The sequence below is a fragment of the Dermochelys coriacea genome, chromosome 10 (assembly GCF_009764565.3).
Source record: "Dermochelys coriacea isolate rDerCor1 chromosome 10, rDerCor1.pri.v4, whole genome shotgun sequence".
Classification (NCBI taxonomy): domain Eukaryota; kingdom Metazoa; phylum Chordata; order Testudines; family Dermochelyidae; genus Dermochelys; species Dermochelys coriacea.
In genome coordinates, this window is record NC_050077.1 from 59680218 (window position 1) to 59700682 (window position 20465).

The 20465-nt window shown below is 39.9% G+C and overlaps 1 protein-coding gene across 13 annotated transcripts in view; it reads right to left on the minus strand.

Moving 5' to 3' along the window:
* The window catches only part of TCF12 (transcription factor 12), a 288139-nt gene that overhangs the window by 90838 nt on the left and 176836 nt on the right, over positions 1–20465 (minus strand). For 8 of the 13 annotated variants that reach the window (XM_043494007.1, XM_043494009.1, XM_043494006.1 and 5 more), the window contains one exon: positions 9886–9950. In XM_043494007.1, the coding sequence (XP_043349942.1) occupies positions 9886–9950 (65 nt within the window). Of the gene's footprint in view, positions 1–4479; positions 4507–9885; positions 9951–20465 lie in introns of all 13 variants that reach the window. The other 5 variants (XM_043494002.1, XM_043494000.1, XM_043494005.1 and 2 more) reach the window with 1 other exon arrangement.

Genomic DNA, 20465 nt, shown 5'->3' on the forward strand with positions numbered 1-20465 from the left:
GGGGAGAAGAGTGGGCCGGGGGGGGCAGGATTTTTAATGGCATGCTGCTGCCTGCCGGGGTCCTGGGCTGGGTCCCGGCAGGCAGCAGGGTGCTATTAAAAAATCGTCTCTTATGCAGTTTTTGGCATGCGTGCCATAGGTCGCCGACCCTTGGTCTGGTGCAATTTAAGACCCACTTGGATAGTCTTTGGGCTGATATCGCTGAGCCCTTATATCTTTCTGCCATAATGAGAAATTATCTAGGGGACTTCCTGAAGGTTTTTGTCCTATCAAGGTAGAATGCAAGGGCTCTCCTAACGTCTACGGTATGCAGTATGGCCTCCTTATTGTCTCAGTGAAGCTTGGGGTAGAAGGTGGCTAGACTGATTCATGTGAAACGAGATCACTTCAGGAATGAACCTGGGATGCAGCCAATGTATAACCCTATCAGGGAAGAATACTGCCTATGGATGATGCACCATCAGAGCTGCTATTTCCCATATTCTAGCCAAGATAATTGCAACCAGAAAGATCCTTTTCATCTATAGATATGCTATGAACCTATGGCTACCTGTTCACAAGGGAGGCCTAGTCAGCCTTTTCAACACTAGGTTTAGATTCCACAAGGGGGCAGAAAGTCGAAGTTGAGGGAAGAGGTTTGTTATTCCCTTAAGAAATCTTTTAGTGGTTGTGTGCAAAAGCACTGAGGATCCCTCTACAGATTGGTAAAATGCTGTAATAGCTGTTAGGTGGACCCCAAATTTTTAGGTGTCAGGGCATATTTCAAAATAGATGGAAGAGTTGCTGACACTGGAGAGATTTGTTGGGCCATACACCAAATCTTGAACCTCGACCACTTCTGCAGGTAAGTGCCTCGCGTGCAGGATTTTCTACTGTTTAGTAAAACCTCTTGCACTTCCTTTGAGCATGAGCTTTCTAGGTGTTGGAACCACGTAGGAGCCATGCACTAGTAGAAGGATCCCCAAGTTGGGAGGTATGGTACATCCTTTGTCCTGAGAAAGAAGGTGTGGAGTGGATAAATGGAAGATCGGTGGGCACATTGTGAGCTGCATCTGGTAAGGGTACCAGGTCTGTCTCGGGCACACGGGAGCAATCAAACTTATGTAACCTCTGTTCTTTATTTTTAGCACCTTCAACAGAAGAGGAAATGGAGGGAAGGCATAAAGAAGGCCCTTTTCCCATGGGAGGAGGAGAGCATCGCACAGAAAATGCTGTCCGATACCCACCCTGGAACAGTAACGTGGACACTTCTTGTTCTGGTAAGTGGCAAACAGATCTATGGATGGTGTTCCCCACCATGCAAACAAGTTGTGAAGTACTGATGGGTGCATCTCCCTCTTGTGGTCGTGTGGGAATGTGCAACTGAGCTTCTCCACACATTCTGAGTGCCTGGGAGGTAAGTTGTGGATAAGGTGATGTTTTGAGAGATTACCAGTTCCATAGTTTAATTGCCTTTGTGCATAGAGAGCACGATCTGGCTCTTCCATGGTGGTTGATACAATACATGCTATTTTGTTTGTTTTGGTGGCTTGATGAGCCTCCTGAAGTGACTGAGCTCTAAGGAGACAATTGTCCAGGTAAGGGTAAATCATTATCCCTTGAGATCATAGATGGGTGGCCATCACTGAGAGAACTTTGGAAAATATTTCTGGAGCCGATGAAAGTCCGTAGGGGAGGCTCCTGCTCTCCGGAAGTTTATCAATAAAGTCTTGTAACTTATTATAATTCGTGTAGTCATATTTCACTGTGAGCAGCTAGTAATTGGGTATTCAAAACCATAAGGTGGCAGAAGAATACACCTTCCTACCAAAGAGATCAAAATGCTTCCAATCTCTTTTGTAGGGTGTCGTCTTAGAGTGGTATTGTCGGCCATGAGAGTTCACAGTGTACCACCACAATGGAATTGTATGGGTAAATAGGAACTCTGATTCATTTGTTTGTGGGGACATCATATTTTTTGTCCACCCACATACATGTTGGCGCCACCAAAGTTGGGGTTTGCCACACCATCTTAGCTGGATCTAGGATGGCATCATGATTGGGACGGTGATTTTGGAGGTAGTTGAGACATGGAGGATATTGATAAGCTGTAGGTGCATATCTTTAAACTTCTCCAATGGTATGTGGAGGGTGTCTGCAACTCTCTTTGCCAGCTCTTGGAACAAGCAGAAATCATCCACCATGGAAAGTGGTGATACCATGATCACTTCGTCTGATGAAGAAGAGGCTATGGCCTTGGGTGTGACCACCTCCTCTGTGTCCAATTGCTCCTCCACTTCTTGGGGTTCTGAGACCTGTGATGCTGTAGCCAAGGAGGCATGCCTAGGAGGTTCTCAGGGGATGCTCGGTGCCCTTAAGGAAGGCTGGCTATGCACACCCAGGGGACTCAATATGGCCACTGCGCTGGTATAGGGCCTGGTGGAGGTGCCCATACCAAGGTGGTGGCGGTGCCATCTGGTGGTAGGTTCCTGGACACTGTTGATATTGGGTCCCACATGGAGATTGGGAGGAGTACAGAGAAACCCAGTTAGGATCACTGTCGGATCCCTCACTCAACATCGGAAGGGCATGGCATGACTGTGGGGAAATACCCCTTGATCAGCCATGGCTCGGTGCCATGATTTCGGTACCAAAAGGGAGGGAGTCAGGAGCTTCCAACACAGCCACTGGTCTGATGGAATTCTGCTGGTACCGAGCATCCCTGTGTCGGTGGCAGTGCTGGGGGAGATGGGGACCTCACCTGGACCGATCTGTCCAGTGTCGGATGGGGAGATGCCATTGACAGTACAGATGACAACTTGCATACCAGGAGTATCTTAGGGTGTTTGTCCGTGTCCTTTTGTACCCAAGATTCAGTGCCCCAAAGGTTCTGTGGGGCTATCAACAGTACTGGACACCAACGGTTGCCACGAAACGCAGGTGCCAGATGATCTTAGTGCTGGTGGTGCTGAGGATACCGAGCGAGATGGTGATTGCTTTGGCTATCCCTGGGCTTGCTGAGAGGACTTCCCGCTCTCTTTTTTGATGTGTGAGAGGAGTCTGCAAAGTTGAAGGTTGAGGGGAAGACTCACACTCGCCAAAGGGCTGAGGTCAGAGAGCCTTCTCCATAAAGATGATTTTTCTGGTGGAGTGCTCTATGCTTACAGGATTCTGTCAGAGCTGCTGGCAGAGGGAATACTGCTGTTGGATGTGGCACTCACCGAGGCAGCGAATGCACTGGGAGTGTTTGTCCACAACTGGAATCACCTCGCTGCAAGTGTGACACTTCTTGAAGCCTGGAGAATGGGGTTTACCCTTGTCCAGGTGGGAGCTCCCTATTGGGGGTCGACACAAGAAAAAAGTCTTTTCCTTCTTTTCATTGCTGCTTTTAAGGCCTGGCCAAACAAAAGTCAAAAGGCGGCTAAAGGGTTTCTAAAAGCTAAAGATTAACAACTGAAAAGGAGACTTAACCATCTCCTAAAGTACAGTTAAGGGCTCCATCTCTAGCCAGGGCTGGTTGAGAAGGAACTGAGGACCGTTACCCATGCAGGCTGGCTAGTCTCCTGGCACAGCATGAGGAGAGACAGCACATGTGCAGGCCCAACAGACACTGCTACCAAAGTTCTCTGATCAGCAGTACAGGGATGCGACATAGATACACTTACAGTGGAGCACCCATAGCAACACTACCCGAAGAAGAATGAAAAGTTTTGACTTTTTAAAAAGTTTTCCCTTTCTTTTTTTTAATCCAAAACTATTAGTCAAATTTACAGATTGTTTTGGTCAACTCCAAACTTCATTTTTTCAGTGAATGAACTATAAACTCATCATAGGGGATAGAAAACTGAACTGGGGGAAAGGATGTAGAAACTGTGTCCTTCTGAGGCGGCTGCATTCTCAGATCTTTTCCCACTCCCAAGACTATTATTTCCTAGTTGCTTCTTTCTTTCAGTCTTATTTTCCTTTCCACCTGACAGAAGGTTGGTGGTGCTCTCAGTTTCTGGAGTATCTGTACATATTGGATTTTTCTCCTCCGCCTTTCTCCTCCGCCCTGTATAACGGAGTTTCCACAACACCTGAGCAAAACTTAGTAAGGAATGCTTCCAAGATCTGCACTCTGCCTGCTCCACTAAAAAAATCCCACTAAAGTTTTCAAAGAGCCAAATATTGACTATGCAAAGCAATCTGCTTTGTAATCAAATCTGGGTTGCTGCTGCCAAAGTAATTAAACTGACAAACTGCCCAAGAAATTGACACAAAAGGCATTCTTAACTTCTATTTTTCTTATACTCTCTTTATTCAAAATAATCCTTTTTAAAAGTCGTGGCACTAAATAAAAGTGACTTGTTTGTTTTGTGGGACATTTATAACAAGAAGTTCAATGCAACTGCACACCTACAAATATCTGGATTTTACTCTCACTGCCTTGATCAAAGTTTTAGACAAGGAGATGTAACCTTTTAAAATCTCACATTAAATTCTGAATTGAATTATGCTGACCTGGTTAGCAGAAAGGCTGCCAATTTCTTACAGAGAACAGAAGAAAAATCTGACTGGATGACTCCAATAGTTAGTGCTTATGTTCTATTTTCTATTTAGTTATAATATCCTCCAGCCTGAATGAACCATGAGCTTATACTCCAACCTCCTAATGACTGGAATCCAATTGAGGAGGATATTTGCATATTAAAATGTAGCAAAGTTGGAGGATGAGCCATCGGGTCAATCTGAGTTTTACAGAGAATGAAAAGCCAGCTAAATTCTCCTTCAAAGGACAAGCCAAATAAGCGCTATATTTAAAGTGATTTTATGAACCATAAAACATATTCCAAAGCAGCACTCAGACCTGCGTTTAGCATTCCCTTGTAGTGTACGTTCTATCCCTGTTAAACAAAAATATTCCCAAACCCTGTATAATAATATTTACACCATAGGAATAAAATGAAAGTGAGAAAAAAAACCCTGTAAAAATCTACCTTAAATATATTTGCTTGAGATAAATTCCCATAAGTAACACTAACTATGCTATTAATGTGCATAAAATGTTACTGACATATTGTAAAACTCTGGCTAATTTAATAATGCTTGATGTGCCTTACATCATGTTCAAATGATGTAATAATATGCTGCTAAATGAGTCACCTCATATTAGCTTCATGGCAATAGCATAACTGATGGATCATTAAAGAGAAATTGGTGTAGCATATTACTGGAAATACTGTTATTTTTGCTATTGATTTTTTCTTCTTTTTTATTGATCCAAAACAGAGATTCTGGAACAAACATCATTATTAGCGATAGCCACAATACTTATAAAATACTAACAGCCACAAATGTGTTAAAAATCCATCTATCACTAAAGTATAAAATATTTTACAATACAATATTTTACACTGATTGAGTAAAATGTAATTAGTCCATCACATCATGTAGATACTTCTACATCATTGTATCTTTCAACAATCATGTTTCATAGATTTATACGGCTATCATCAATTTCATTCTCTTAGTGTATTTTATAATAAGAATTAGAATGTTTTGTCTACATCTGCACATACAATTTATAGAATTATTAAGTATATCAAGACAACTGAGCTGTTCATAAACATATTACATTTTAAACTGAGATATTGCTGATTTTCTCTCTTCATTCTGTTCAGCTCTTGTCTACTATTTATTATACTTCAGGCTTGTTTTTTTTTTAAAACTACTTTCTTACATCTTGGTAATAATTCTAAGTCTGGATAGCATTCAATACAGACTAAAAGGGATATACATCTATACTTCAAAAAATCCACCACTATGTTCCATTATTCCTTCGTGATTGTCTGGATTTACCAAAGTAGAGCATTTAATACATTATTTTCCTATATGTACAAAATGTTACTATATAATAAAGAATTAATCCAACCATAGCTGTGAACCTTAACATGCAGTTACATTGTTTATGACCTCCCTATTTACCTAGGGTGCATTTTAAAGATAATGCAGATTTGATTGCTTAGTATAAAACTAAAATCTGAATGGTTAAATATATGTGCACTGACCTCCAGATACTTTCATGAATCTGGTTAAAATCCAGCCATGCATTCACAATTCAAAATGTAAAATGTACTCTCTGTTCATTTCACTAACAGAGCATCTAGTTTTCAGTCTTACCACATATAAACTTGATGAAAACAGGCACTTTCCCTTATTTACAAGAACTCATTTCAAAATAAAGCACTCTAAGGTTTAGAGAGAAACAATTAAAAAAACCCACAAAACTTAAATTGATAGTGTGATTCCACATAGAAAAATATAAACATAAACCCAATTTAAAGGGACACCAAATACGGTGTTTTTATAAAGTGGCCTAGCATAGCACTTTATTCTATTAGTAGATCACAATTTCTGGATTTCTTCTAAAAAACAATGACAGTCACTGGTTTGGTTACGGCTCAATTCGACTAGCTTACTAGATGTCTCCTTGAGGTTTTGCATTTTAAAAAAGGAGAGAAGCTGTAGGAGACAGGAAGGTGCAGGACATACCAAGGATCCAGAGGAGGGAGGCAAAATGCATTGAAGCCAAAAGGGGGGAAGCAAAATCAGGTCACTAAACACTTGGACAAACCAATTTTCTATGGGGTAAAATACCAGAAGCCGCACACAAAGCTTGTTTGGTTTGCGGGAATAGTTTTTGTGATAAACCGGAAAACTGTAGTAGGCTGCACCATAATTCAGGAAAACTGCCTACTGGGCATTGTTAAGTACAGTCATTCTTCACGCTACATGGGATAAAAATGAAGGGCCTGATATTACAAACATTTACGTAGGTAAATAATTTTACACATGAATGGTGCCACTGAGATGAAACAACAACTCACATGAACAAAGTTACTTACTTTTGCAGGATTGGGCTACAAAACAGAGTAATTGGCCCCAAAAGCTTAATACTCAAAGAGGGAGCAGAAAAGCATCCGAAAAACTTTTTGCTAAAAGTAACTTTGAAAACTCAAGATCCCTATTGAGTAATTTCAATATATTTATAATTATTTCTTAATAGTTTTCTATGCGTTTAAACATTCAGCATATACATTTTACTGCAATAAAAGTTTTACGAAGATAAATAAAACATGCCTTTGAAGATTTACAGTAAAATTTTCAAAAGAGACTAAGTGACATAGGGACTTAAGAACCTAAGTTCCACTAACTTTCAATAAGACTTAGGAACCTAAGTGCATAAGTCTCTTTTGAGAACGAAACTGAGGCACTCCTGAAAATGGTACTAAACGTATTATACATTTCACATTAATATTTCTGCTAGAAAATTCTCATTCAGGTCCCAATTCAACTAATAAGAAGTCAAATAAAAACCCCATCACATTTCCACATCACTTTCACCAGTTATCATTGTAACCACAATGTTGAGTTACAAACAGGTCTCTGCAGAGATCCATGTCAAACAGCACCACATCTAAATCAGCAAGATGATCAATTATAACATAAGAGATATTGTATCGTATCTTGAAGAGAAGTTTAAGTTAAAGCACAAGCTGTGGTCTGTCACAGAACTTCATTGAAAATAATTAAATCAACAGATTTTACAGTATCTTAATTCTAAGCCCCCTGTAAACATTAAGAAATCTTATATTTGTAAAGGAAAAACAAAACAAAACTTTAAAAAAGACAACTGGGATCAAAACTAAAACAGAGGAATCTAATTTACTAAAAACTATTCCCCCTTTTATTTACAACTTCTAAAAAGGGGATGTAGGGAGATAGAGAGATTAGGAAATCCCAGGAAAATCTTTTAACAAAACAAAATAAAAAAAGATTAGAATAAAGAAGCTTTTGGTTTCAAAATAGTTTCATCAACAGAAATTAAAATAAAATAGAGAACTGGTGTCACTAAAAAATGGGCATACAAAACCAATTTCTTTGAAGTGAAACTACAATCAAAGTTAACCTCTTACCACTGCGGAACAAAACAAACAGTTTTGTGTAATTTGATTATAAACCTGTTCTGCAATATAAAAAATTAGCACGAATGAAAGTAATCCGTAAATTAGCCTGCTTCCAAAATAATGTCAAATTTAAATTATTATATTTAAATATTGCACATACTGACTTGTTTTAACAACACTAAAAATGTTAATACAATCTACCACTGTCTAGACTAGCAATAATGTGAAGTCCATAACTTGCATTTAAAGAGGTACTGCTGCTTTTTGGGAGACCGAATATTAATAAGAGCTACGCAGTACAGATACAAAGGGGTCTTTGTTTGCAACATCTGTGTAGTAGAGAAGAGAAGAAGTAGAGGAATCAAGACGACCCTTACTTAATAGGAGAAGCTGTGCTACAATCAGTATTGCCACATGGTGCTGCCTTTTCACGCCTTACAAACTACTATTAAGAGACTTGGACAAGTGTCAAACCCAAGAGCTAAGTTTTTCCAAGGTTAGACATTCCTGAAAACACTAGTTCAAAGTGACTAGAAAGTTTACTGGAAATAAGAATATATTTTCCCCACTGAAAATAATCACAAATTAAATTCTCTCCTAGCACTGGACATGTAATACACTAGTTATTTAAAAATTTTGGCAAAACAATATTTGGTTTTCACCATAAATTCAGGAGTACTGTCAAGGTGTAGTTTAAAAAAATGTAAATATTTGAAGGCCACATTCCTTTTTAGAAAAGGACTAACACATTTTGTTTTATAAATTGTTCTGGCTACGAGCTACATCTGGAAAAAAAAATTTTTTTTAATCTAAAATGAACATATTGACACTGAAATGGAAATATGCTTGCAGCTTACAACTTATTTTAAACATTACTAAAGCCATTTATTATAAAAAAAAACCCACAGGATTATGTTGGTGAAAAAATATAGAAATCTGAGGATATTATCTGCCTTAAAGAGCATTAACATTAAACAGAAGAAATAGGAGAGTTTGCTAATGCACTGTATTACATACACTACAAACATTTCACGTCTAGAAAACTGACTTCAAATTGTAGCCACAGTCACAAATGAAAATTAATCTGGTGGACTCAATGAGTGCACATTCCACTCTGACTGACAATTTGGCCTAACTAGTTGTCTGCTCAAGAAAAAAAGAAGGCTGAGATTTTCAGACAAGTGATTCTAAGTACCTCTGTTTCTGGGTCCACAACTTGAAAGACCTTAAAATGTCCTAATTTGCGGTAGTGAATGATCAGCATTTTCTGAAATCTGATGTTAGAGATCCCGCAAACAGCAGCACCCAAAAAATCACTAGCCACTTTGAAAAACTTGGTCCAAGACTGGAAAACCTGAGTAGTTACAGGTCAGGATAAAAGCACATTGGCAGAAGAATACACAAAGGCACAGGGAGGAAAAAAAACAGAAGACTGAAGGGATTGGGTTTTTAGATACAGGGGCTTAGACCTCCAGCTTTCTATTCAAATCCAGCCTAGGTCAGTAGTTGCTGGAAGTTCGTGGTTTGGTGGCCTACATGAAATAAATCACACCAGCTGGCAAGGAGGCCAAAAATGGAAAGGGCTTAGTCCAAGATGATCCAGTCTAGGAAAGGGGTAAAGCATACTGGGGAAGCAAGGTGCCAAATATATAGCACTCATAGTGTGTATATATATCTATATCTCCCTCCATTCTTTTGTTAAATAAAGGACTTGAGTCTCCAGAACTGTGGAACAGTTCCCCTTTCACAAGCACTAAACTCACCTCAAACATACACAGAAAAGGTTTGTGAGGCAGTTGGACAGCACTAGATCTCACAAAGTACAATTCAAGCCATGCTATTAGACCTTGACATTCATTTCTGTCTTAGGTAAGAACTATTAGCCTGAAATGTTCAAGTCAATTCAACTAATTACTGAATCAAGATAATTCAACTTCTTTTCAATGATCACCACACTTACTTGACAACCTGGTAGTCCTGGGTCTCTGCCATATAGTGGAAACGGACCCCTATCTGATGTTTTTCCTACAAAGTAAAAGAAAAAAAGGTTTGAAATAAATCCATTTTTGAACTGACTAGACATTTTACATTAATAATATTTGCCAGCACAACATTAAAACAAAATCTGAAGCCCTGTGCAATGTACAGAAAGCAAGTTGCCAGGTTAGATGTGGACTTATTCATATATTTCTTTTATATGGTTAAATGTTACTCTTTAGTCTATCAACATGCCATAGTACAGATCAGGGATACTTTTGTACATTGTTATAGCTATTGATCTGTTATAAGCAAAATGAACATTTCCAATGCTGACAGTACTATTTGGAAAAGTGGTATCAGAAAGAAGCAGTGTAGTAAATTGATGGGATGCAGGAAGCTGACATATAAAACTGGATGTCCAGACTCGTTACCAATGTATTTGGAACTCAGAATTGAAGTGGTAAAACATTTGGGCTGTGGTGTTAACATGATGAGTACACCCCTGCTAGTTGAATCACAGAACAAAAAACAGTCCACAATCTTAGAGTAGTTACATCCTACTCTCCCAAATGGAGACACGGCGCTATAATAACAGATGAAAACAATACAAAAATTGGAAAACCAAGGAGAAAGTGCTGGCAGCAGAATCATCATAATTCTGAAGACTGTAACCCTCCGGTTCCTAAGCACAAAATGAAGCCCACATTCAGATGCCTAGGGAAGGGAGAACAAGCGCATGCAGGGGTGCACAAAAATTCAAATGTGTGAAATACAGAAACTAAAACCAAATAATTCACAACAGGTTACTGTAATTTCATGTAACTGCTGCCACCTTTAATAAAGACATGTCACATAATCAATCCATTTGGTGGGAAGAATCAATAGAGCTACTTGGGTATATTGACATTTGAAACAAATGCCACAATATAAACTAAAAAAAGTACAGGCAGTGGCACATATCCCTTTATTGGTATTCTGTAGTGCAGAACAGGAGTTCCAAGTTCAGCCAGAACACACAGTGTCATACATAGCCTACCTCTGCAACAAGCACAAACTAATTTAACAAACCATTTAAGTGACAATTAGCATGGATTTTTTTCTTTTAAATAGGTTCTTCCATGTATTAATAAAAACATGGGGTGGTGAGGAAAGAAAAATGTAAAGCAGCAGCTTTAGTTTAGGCTTTCAGGAAATCAGCATTTGATGGTTCACTGCAACTCTGATTTAGTTCTTAATGAAGCAAAAGTACAGAGCTATTTAGGACAGTTCCCACCTCCCCACCTCCAAACCACAAAGCAGGTAATAACTTCTTTTGCTAACAAATTAAAATGTAAGAGAAAAACAGTAATTCTGAAATCTATGATTGATCTAATCAACCCTGGAAACCCACATATGCTCACTCATCCTTTAAAACCTTCATCTCAGGAGAAAACTCTAACCATACAAAAAGCTCAATTAACCTACCCATTCAAGGCAACAGCCAGACTTTCCCACTTAGCCATACTTTTGTAAGGCTGTGTCTCCTGGCTTGCAGGCACCACACACAGGGCTGTGCTCATCATGCAGAACAGCTGCCCTCACATGTTGCTGGCTGAGGTTGGAAGGTGTGAGGTGTGGCAAGGTACTACAGTGCTCCACCCTTACTCTGGCCATTACTGGTAGCAATGGTCAACAGTGAGAAAGATGCTCCATGGCTCTCCATAAGAACAGCCACTCCCCAGGCAATACCATAAAGGGGTGGGAAAGTGCTTCATAGCTCCATTTACTACAGTTGTTTCCAGTACTGCTGGCTAAGTGGGAGGTGACACAATCCAGAACCCCACCCCTCACCCTGGTTGTTTTGGTATAAAGGACCTGGGGAAGACTTTCTAGAGCTTCATCTTTCTGATCCCTGCCAATGCTTATGGTGGCAGGGGGTAGTGGAAGATGGTGTTCCAAGGCTCCCGGATTCTGTTTGCTCATGCTGTCCAGGACAGACAGGGAAAGAACTTCTCCCTGCTCTATCCCCCACCATTCCCATCTTATTCATACCCACACAGTGTGTGGGATGAAGGGGGAAAGCAAATGATGAAGAGGAACCAATAATGAAAGTGAGGTATGGAATAAACAAGGAGGGAAAGTGGAAAAGGAATAGAGAATGAGTGACCGATTAGATAAGAGTGGGATAAAAGTGAGAAGGAGGAGGGAATGGAAGGTGGAGGTGTTGCGCTCATATGTTTTAAATTTAAGCTCAGGCAACCATTTGTTTAAAAAAGAAGCCAGAGTTTGCAATATCCCCCACACAATTATTCACTGATATGTTCTAATCTGTGTTCATTGTATTCTCAGATTTATCAAGCATGTGATGTGATTCAGGTGGTGGGGGGGAGGAAGAAAATCTTTTGTGGTGATAATCAAGGTGGGCCATTTCCAGCAGTTGATAAGAACGTCTGAGGAACAGTGGGAGGTGGGGGAAATAACATGGGGAAATAGTTTTTCTTGTGTAATGACCCATCCTCTCCCAGTCTCTATTCAAGCTCACCAGCAACCACACACACACACACAACACAACAGAACCACTAACCCAGGAATCTATCCTTGCAACAAAGCCCGTTGCCAACTCTGTCCACATATCTATTCAGGGGACACCATCATAGGGCCTAATCACATCAGCCACACTATCAGAGGCTCGTTCACCTGCGCATCTACCAATGTGATATATGCCATCATGTGCCAGCAGTGCACCTCTGCCATGTACATTGGTCAAACTGGACAGTCTCTACGTAAAAGAATGAATGGACACAAATCAGACGTCAAGAATTATAACATTCAAAAACCAGTTGGAGAACACTTCAATCTCTCCGGTCACTTGATTACAGACCTGAGAGTGGCTATTCTTCAACAAAAAAACTTCAAAAACAGACACCAACAAGAGACTGCTGGATTGGAATTAATTTGCAAACTGGATACCATTAACTTAGGCTTGAATACAGACTGGGAGTGGATGGGTCATTACACAAAGTGAAACTATTTCCCCATGTTATTTCCCCCCCACACACTCCCCCATTGTTCCTCAGATGTTCTTATCAACTGCTGGAAATGGCCCACCTTGATTATCACCACAAAAGGTTTTCTTCCTCCCCCCCACCACCTGCTGGTAATAGCTCATCTTAAGTGATCACTCTCCTTACAGTGTGAATGATAAAACCCATTGTTTCATGTTCTCTGTGTGTGTATATAAATCTCCCCACTGTATTTTCCACTGAATGCATTCAATGAAGTGAGCTGTAGCTCACGAAAGCTTAGGCTCAAATACATTTGTTAGCCTCTAAGCTGCCACAAGTAGTCCTTTTTTTTTTGCGAATACATACTAACACAGCTGCTACTCTGAAACCACAATATTAAAAGCTCACAACATTTGAAGCATTTGAACATGTCTATGCTTATTTAGCAACCAATGAAAGAAACCTCCCCTACATATGATACATGTATTTTGTAATACTTTTAGTATAAATCAGAAAACACAATTCCAAATCTGCCCTTGGCTTTAATAATGAATATTGCTGAATTGCAGCACTCTTGGTGCACTCAGAAATAGAATACAACTAAGAAAATCGTGTGCAAAATATTAAACATTAAATAAAAAAGAGTGCAATGAACTAGATAATATGGAATGAAGACTGTTAGCTTTAGATATTTACCAATTTTAAATGTCAATTCTTTACAGGTTTAATTTTTTGCCTACTAAGCAAAAGTTCATCTTGTTCATTTTATACAATTACAAATTACTACTTAAAATAGAAACATGTCTAACTCCTCCTAGAAAATCATCTCTGCCTGGTTATTAACATATTGGTTACTACAAATATTCTATTCTAATTTGCTTGTAAATTGGGGGCATTGCTGTTAAAAAAAAAAAAAAAAAGCGAAGTGAACATTTTTCTGCGGAAGCAATTTGCCTCTAACAACCATCAGGAACCAAACAAATAAAACACCTAGCATGCAAAATTATTTGAAGTAGCATGAATCATACTGCTCATGTTAACCAGACTCAGCATTTTCTTTCCAGAAAATGAGACTCTTACACCAAATGATAAACAACTTTGACTAAAGTATGCAGTATTCCAGGGAGGTTTTAAAACAAATATTTGTGCAACAGTAAATTATAAAGACTGCAAAAATCATCATATGTAGATGGTTTATGCAACAAGTAGGAATTGTTAGACACAAGTAAAATGAATATTTTATACATTCAGTATAAAAGCATGGCAGGCCCATAGTACCCCACCCTTCCGGGGGCAGAAAATTTCACCACACCATATAGATTTGTTCTGAGAAATGATTCAGAAAAGTGAAAACTATAGTTAAAATGCCATCACCTAGAAATTTATGAGAACTGATGTGATTCCTCGGTATGATAAAAAATTGGAGCAAGTCACATCAAATCAGTCCTCTAAAGGCCAAACCTATTATGAAATACTTAAAACAGACTGTACAGCTTTGGGATAAAGTACTGGAGCATGCTTTTGAGGGTATAAAGAATCTATTGGCCACATCCCCAGGGCTAGCATTTTATGCTCCCAAGTCTGCAGTCTCTTCAGCAGATGCCAGCTGGTCTAGGTGGGGAGCTACTCCAGTTACACACAGAAAATTGGAAGCCTATAAAATATTGTTCCAGATGGCTTTATGTCACCATCTCCAGGTATGGCCCATGACGATGTCTAAAGGGGAAGGTGACCATCTAGACGAATATGGGTCACCACTTTTACAAAATTGTGATAAATCTTGCACAAAGTATACCTTGTGAGGTATCATTGGAAAAGTTCTAATCTAAGTATTATTATCTGGTTATAATGTGTATAGAATTATGAAATTTTGCTATATGTTTGTAACTCAAACATGTAGTGAGTCTGAGAAATGCCCTCAGGTTAGCTCTTCAGGAATAACAAAGGAACTTTAAACAAGAGCCTCTGCATTCCCAAAGACACCTCAATCAGCACGTATGCAAAAGATTCAAGCAAAAATTTGCAATTCAGATAAAGAACTGATGGCAAAGCACGTCTGCCATGGGACAGCCTGACCCATAACACAGCAAGCATTTTTCCAGCAAAATGGTCAAGATATAAAAAGCGAGAACTAAGGCCCCTGGATACTGTTATGCCCATACAAAGCACACGAGGTCTTTTATAGGGGAGAAGGCAGCATGCCGTATTTATTAAGAATACAGCAGTTAGCATATGCTTTTCAGTCTCTCTCTTTCTCTCTCTCTCTCACACACACACACACACACACACACACACACACACACCACACAGTCCTGCCAGTCGATGTTTATAGTTACCAGTCCAGAGTCTGGATCAATCTAGTGGCCAGCCAGATTTGTCGCAGAGAAGAGCTGGGTTCTGTTGGTCATGATCCGATGCTCCTGGAGTTGTGGCAAGACAAACCCAAAGTCCCATGGCCAAGCACCCTGTTCTTATAGTCTTTTTTCTCTGTTGAAGTCTATGGATTTTGCTGTGTCAGTTTGTGACCCGTTACTCCTTAATTGGTGTTATCTTTTGATGTTAACATTCCAAAACACCTCCGAAAGGGTCATTCTGTCCTGGTTTCAATTTAATTAATTGTCTTGTCTTTAGGGGTGCCAGCCTCCACCTCAGGGTCGTCAATCTGCCCTTCCTTCATTATGGATGCGCGTCGAAGGTTCTCTGGTGTCATTAAATCTCTTTGCTCCTTCTTCCTTGATCATCTCGCTATAACAATGGCCATCACATCTTATCTTCTCCTGATGCATATATTCCTCATTCACACAAACAGTCTTTTACAGAGACCTTCAGATAGGATAACATTTTGGAAAGGATTATATGGTTACTAAAGGGATTAAACAAGCACCTTACACAATTTAGTTTGCAATGCATACAAGAAGAAAAAACTTATAGCAAACACTTTAATGAAATCTTATCCTAAAACAAAAGGTGAGCATAGTCAGCCATAAGGACTATTCTGGTCTATTCCTGCCTTGCAATCAAAAAGGGTGGCTGGCAGGATGAAATCAAATCAGACATTAATACATTTAATACACACTACATTATTATAACCGTCAATTATTATAACCTCTAATACAAATATAAAATCCTACTCCTACAATATGTCTGTTACCCCATCTCTGGACTGGTGAATTCCGACGGGAAATTTTGAACAAAAGGACTAAGGTCCCCAAAAGCTATTTTGGCAACGTAACAGATTTAACATCCCTGCCATTCGTTTTGAAATACATACTTGATTTTAGCTAATAAATCTTTAGTTAGTTTACTAAAGTATTGGCTACAGCATTCTCCTTGATGCAAGTTTCTGAGCATCCACTGACCCTGTGTAAGTGACTGGCCCCTTGAGGCTCGAAGAACTTAATGTGTGGTGATTTCTGGTATTAATAACATATCACAGAACTCCAGTTTGTCTGGGTGTTAATATAGGCTGGAGTGTCTAAGAGGACTGGCTGTGGCTCCATATTAAACCAATATAGCAATCCAGGAGCACACGTTTGTTGCTGGTTTGGTTAAATCTAATTATTGTATATAATATACCACCAGTGTAGAAGTGTCTGCCCAATATTTTCACAGTCTGACTTGAGCCTGGCCCTCTCAGCTATGATCAATACCAGGCATGGTGACATATCCCAAGACAAAGAAAGAGACAATATTTACAGCAAGCCAACTGCCATAGCAGAAGTAAGCAAGCTATTTGAAAAGTCTTGATAATTTCAAGTTCGTGATAGACCATGCCCAACTCATTCCATTAATAAACAAGGAAGACCTAGACATGGTGTCTCATACATGTCAGAGATCACTCATGCATTTAAATGACATTTAAAACACATTGTATAATGTTCAAAAGTGAAGTCCCTAGCAATAGATGGTACCCTAAAAAAGAGCCCTGTTAGTCACCCAGATTCTCTAAAGATTTAGGATGATAGAGAAGCAAACCAGTAACATTTTGGGGGGGCAGACTTGTCAGAGAAATGAAGTGGTTACCTACTGTAACTGTGGTTCTTTGAGAAATTATGTGTATTCCACTGAGGTATGCATGCAACCAATGCACTGAAGCTGGAGAATTTTACCTCACAGTACCCACAGAGTGGCAGCACTCGCACCTCGTGGCCATAAACACTTCCCTGGCTATATGAGGCAATGCAGCTCCGACCCCTTCAGTTTCTTGGCATCCAACGCTCAGAGACTAGACTCAAATGCAGAAGGTGTACAGAGAGTGGTTGTGGAATACACATCAGCATCACAGCTTGAAGAGCCAGTTCATAAGTAAATAACTTTCTTCTTCTTCTAGTAGTTTCAGCCATGTATTCCACTTAAGTGATTCACAAGCAATACCTGCAGGAGGTAGGGCTCAGAGTCTCCTTAAACAAGGGCTACAGAACTGCCTTCCCAAAGTTTGCATCTGCTCTGGATGCTGCAGTAATGGTGTAATGGGTCATAATTATATGCATCAATGACCAGCTGACAGTCCTGCAAAGGTCCAATATTGAGACGTCACTTAAGAATACTATTGAAGTAGCTTGCACTCTCATAGAATAAGCTCACACCTGTAGAGAGGGTGTAGCTGATGCTGTTTCGTATGCAATCTGGAGGCAAAAAGTTATTCATTCAGAGATCATCAGTGAGGAGACTGCCTGTCCCTTCATCCGGTCTGCTTATGACACAAATAGAAGAGATGAAGTCCAAAAGGGTTTAGTCCTGTTCAGATAAAAAAACAGATATCGTCTCATGTCCCATGCATGAAGACCCTGCTCCTCTGGAGAAAATTGTGGCTCAAGAAAAAACATAGGCAAATATACAGCCTGGTTTAAATGAAACTGAGAGAATACTTTAAACAAAAACTTTGGGTGCAGCTGCAATGTCGCTTTATCTCTGGAGAACTGTATTTAAGAGGCTCTGCGATCAAAGCCTGCAACTCACACACTCACCTCTCAGAAGATATCGCCGCAAGGAATGCATTTTTTGACAGAAGAGAAGAATGGGACAGGACACCACAGGCTCAAACAAAGCTGCCATGAGAGCTACTAAGACTATGTTAAGGTTGCACAAGGGATCCGGTTCCCACATCGACGGATGGAAAACAAAGGATATCTTTCAAGAACCTTGCTACCCACGGCATTGGAAAATACCAATCTACCATGAATTGGTGGATGAAAGACTGAGATCACCACTAGATGCACCCTCAATGGGCTAAGCGTAAGGCCCAATGACTGAAGAATCAGAAAATACTCCAAGACATCTTGGATACTAGCCAGCATTAACTGAACTCCACAGACCAATGATCATACTGAAAAAGACTTCCATTTTGCCGAAGAGATCATCCTGGCAGAGGACTTTCTACTACTAAGTAGGATCTGTCAAACAGCCGCCAAACATCACTCCTCCTCCTCATTTAACCATAGAGCAACTACGCTGTGAGATACAGGGACACAAAGTGCAATCGTGATTCTATACGAGCGGATCAGGATGCAGAGTAAGGGATATGGGAGGTTGAATCAACAGAGTGAGAAGGTCGGAAAACCAACACCGCCTCAGCCATGCCAGGGCAATGAGGATGAGCTTGGCCCAATCCACTTTCAGCTTGAGGATGACTGGTAGAATGATCAACTTTGGAGGAAAAGCAACAGGAAAGCCAATTTCCAGCTGAGGTAGAAGACATTAGTTAGAAGCCTGGCCTGAGACCCCCTTGAAAGCAGAATAGACAGCATTTCCTGTTGTCCCTTGTAGCAACCCGGTCAATCATCAAGATGCTTCAGGCTGCAAAGATGACTCTCAAAACACTGTGCTTCAGACATCACTCATGGTCTCAGGAAAAATTACTGCTGAGATGGCCTGTGAGATGATTCTGGACCCCAGGCAAATGATCGGCTATTGGAGCAATACTCTCATCAATGCAGAACTGCAACAACCTAATCACCTCTTGGAAGAGCACACTGGAGCATACTCCCTATTGCCTATTCACAAAATACATGATGGCAGTATTGTCAGTAAGCATGTGAACTACCAAACCCTTAATGTGATCTAGGAAAGCTTGACAGACACTGTAGATGGTCCGAAGCTGCAGGACACCGATATGCAGTGGAGTTGCCTGCTCCAACTAGAGGCCCTAAACCTCCAGTAACTCTCCAACCTACCAAGGAGGCATTGGTGACAAGAGTCCTGGTTGGGAAGGGCCAGGCAAAGGGAATGCCTGGACATACATTCTCCTGAACCTAACTAAATAAAATAGAAAAATACATTAAAATAGTAAGAGACTCTGAGGTTAAGACCACAGAGAGCTCAGACTCCAGCCATGGAGAGTAAGGAGGAGACTGCCAGAATTTCAAATGACAACTTACTTATTTTACAATATGTGCAACTAGCAACTGCAATATATCAAATTATGTGCTTCCTTTGGTTTGGTTAGATTAGTGAACAACTTATTTTGCACTAATCACTCTGAGTGCCGTATGAGATTACAGGGGATTCAACCCAACATATTAAAAATACTGGAATTCTAAATTGTGACATGAGCAGAGCTAAAACACAATTATATCACAATGTTAAGTGATATTACTGTAAATGAGTTATGGGTCATATTACTCAAAAACACACATTTTCTCTCAAGTGTGAGGAGTTGTGTAATTCCTATTACAATATACAAAACAATCAATCAAACCATCACTATCTGAAAAGGGATCAGTTGAAAATCTTGCAGCGGTGAATCAAAATTATCACAACTTTAAAAATACGCTTTATAAATGCAGTTGATTCAAATATCCGGAGAGCTTATTTCATGGCATTCTCACAGATACACAAAACCCCCACCCCTACCCACCACTATTCACATTCCATGCCATCTCAGCTGAGAGGAGGGAAATTCCTACAGGTGGTTCATAAGATTTTGTATTTTAAGAACATCTGCTTAACAAGATAGGTGCTCCTCTGCACACAAAGTGCTACATTTTACAGATTCAGAAGAAAGAGTGGGAGAACATGCAATTTAGATACACAACTTAAAACGACATACAAAAACGATGTTAAAAGAGCTTCACAGTTGCAAAGTCAAGTACTCAAAAGTTAGGAAATGCCAGAATTAAGGTTGCCTGTGCATAGTGTATTAGAGATTGCCAGTGGTAGTTGATGTCAGCATTTAAATTCTCCTAATTAGGTTAAAAAATTCATACCCCATGAATATCAAATGGACTGAGAGGGGGTAATTTAGATATTGCACTGATGTCTCTCTATGGCTGTATAAAATAAAGAGTGATTAGTCAGAGTTATTACGTATCAGTCAAAGAATCTTCTTCAGAAAACCATCCCAACCCCAAAATGAATTTTCTATTATCCACTCCATAACACCACAAAGAAAAATCACGCGGGGGGGGGGGGGGGGAATCTTGCAGCATATCCTGAAAATCAACAACTCTGGGATCTGGAGAACCAAGAGGAAGTGAATTCCTAGAACCCAAGATCCCTAGTATTGAATGCCCTGTCTCATTTGCAGCAGGGACTGTACACTTGATTACATTTGTGGTCGTACTGCACTGCCACAGAG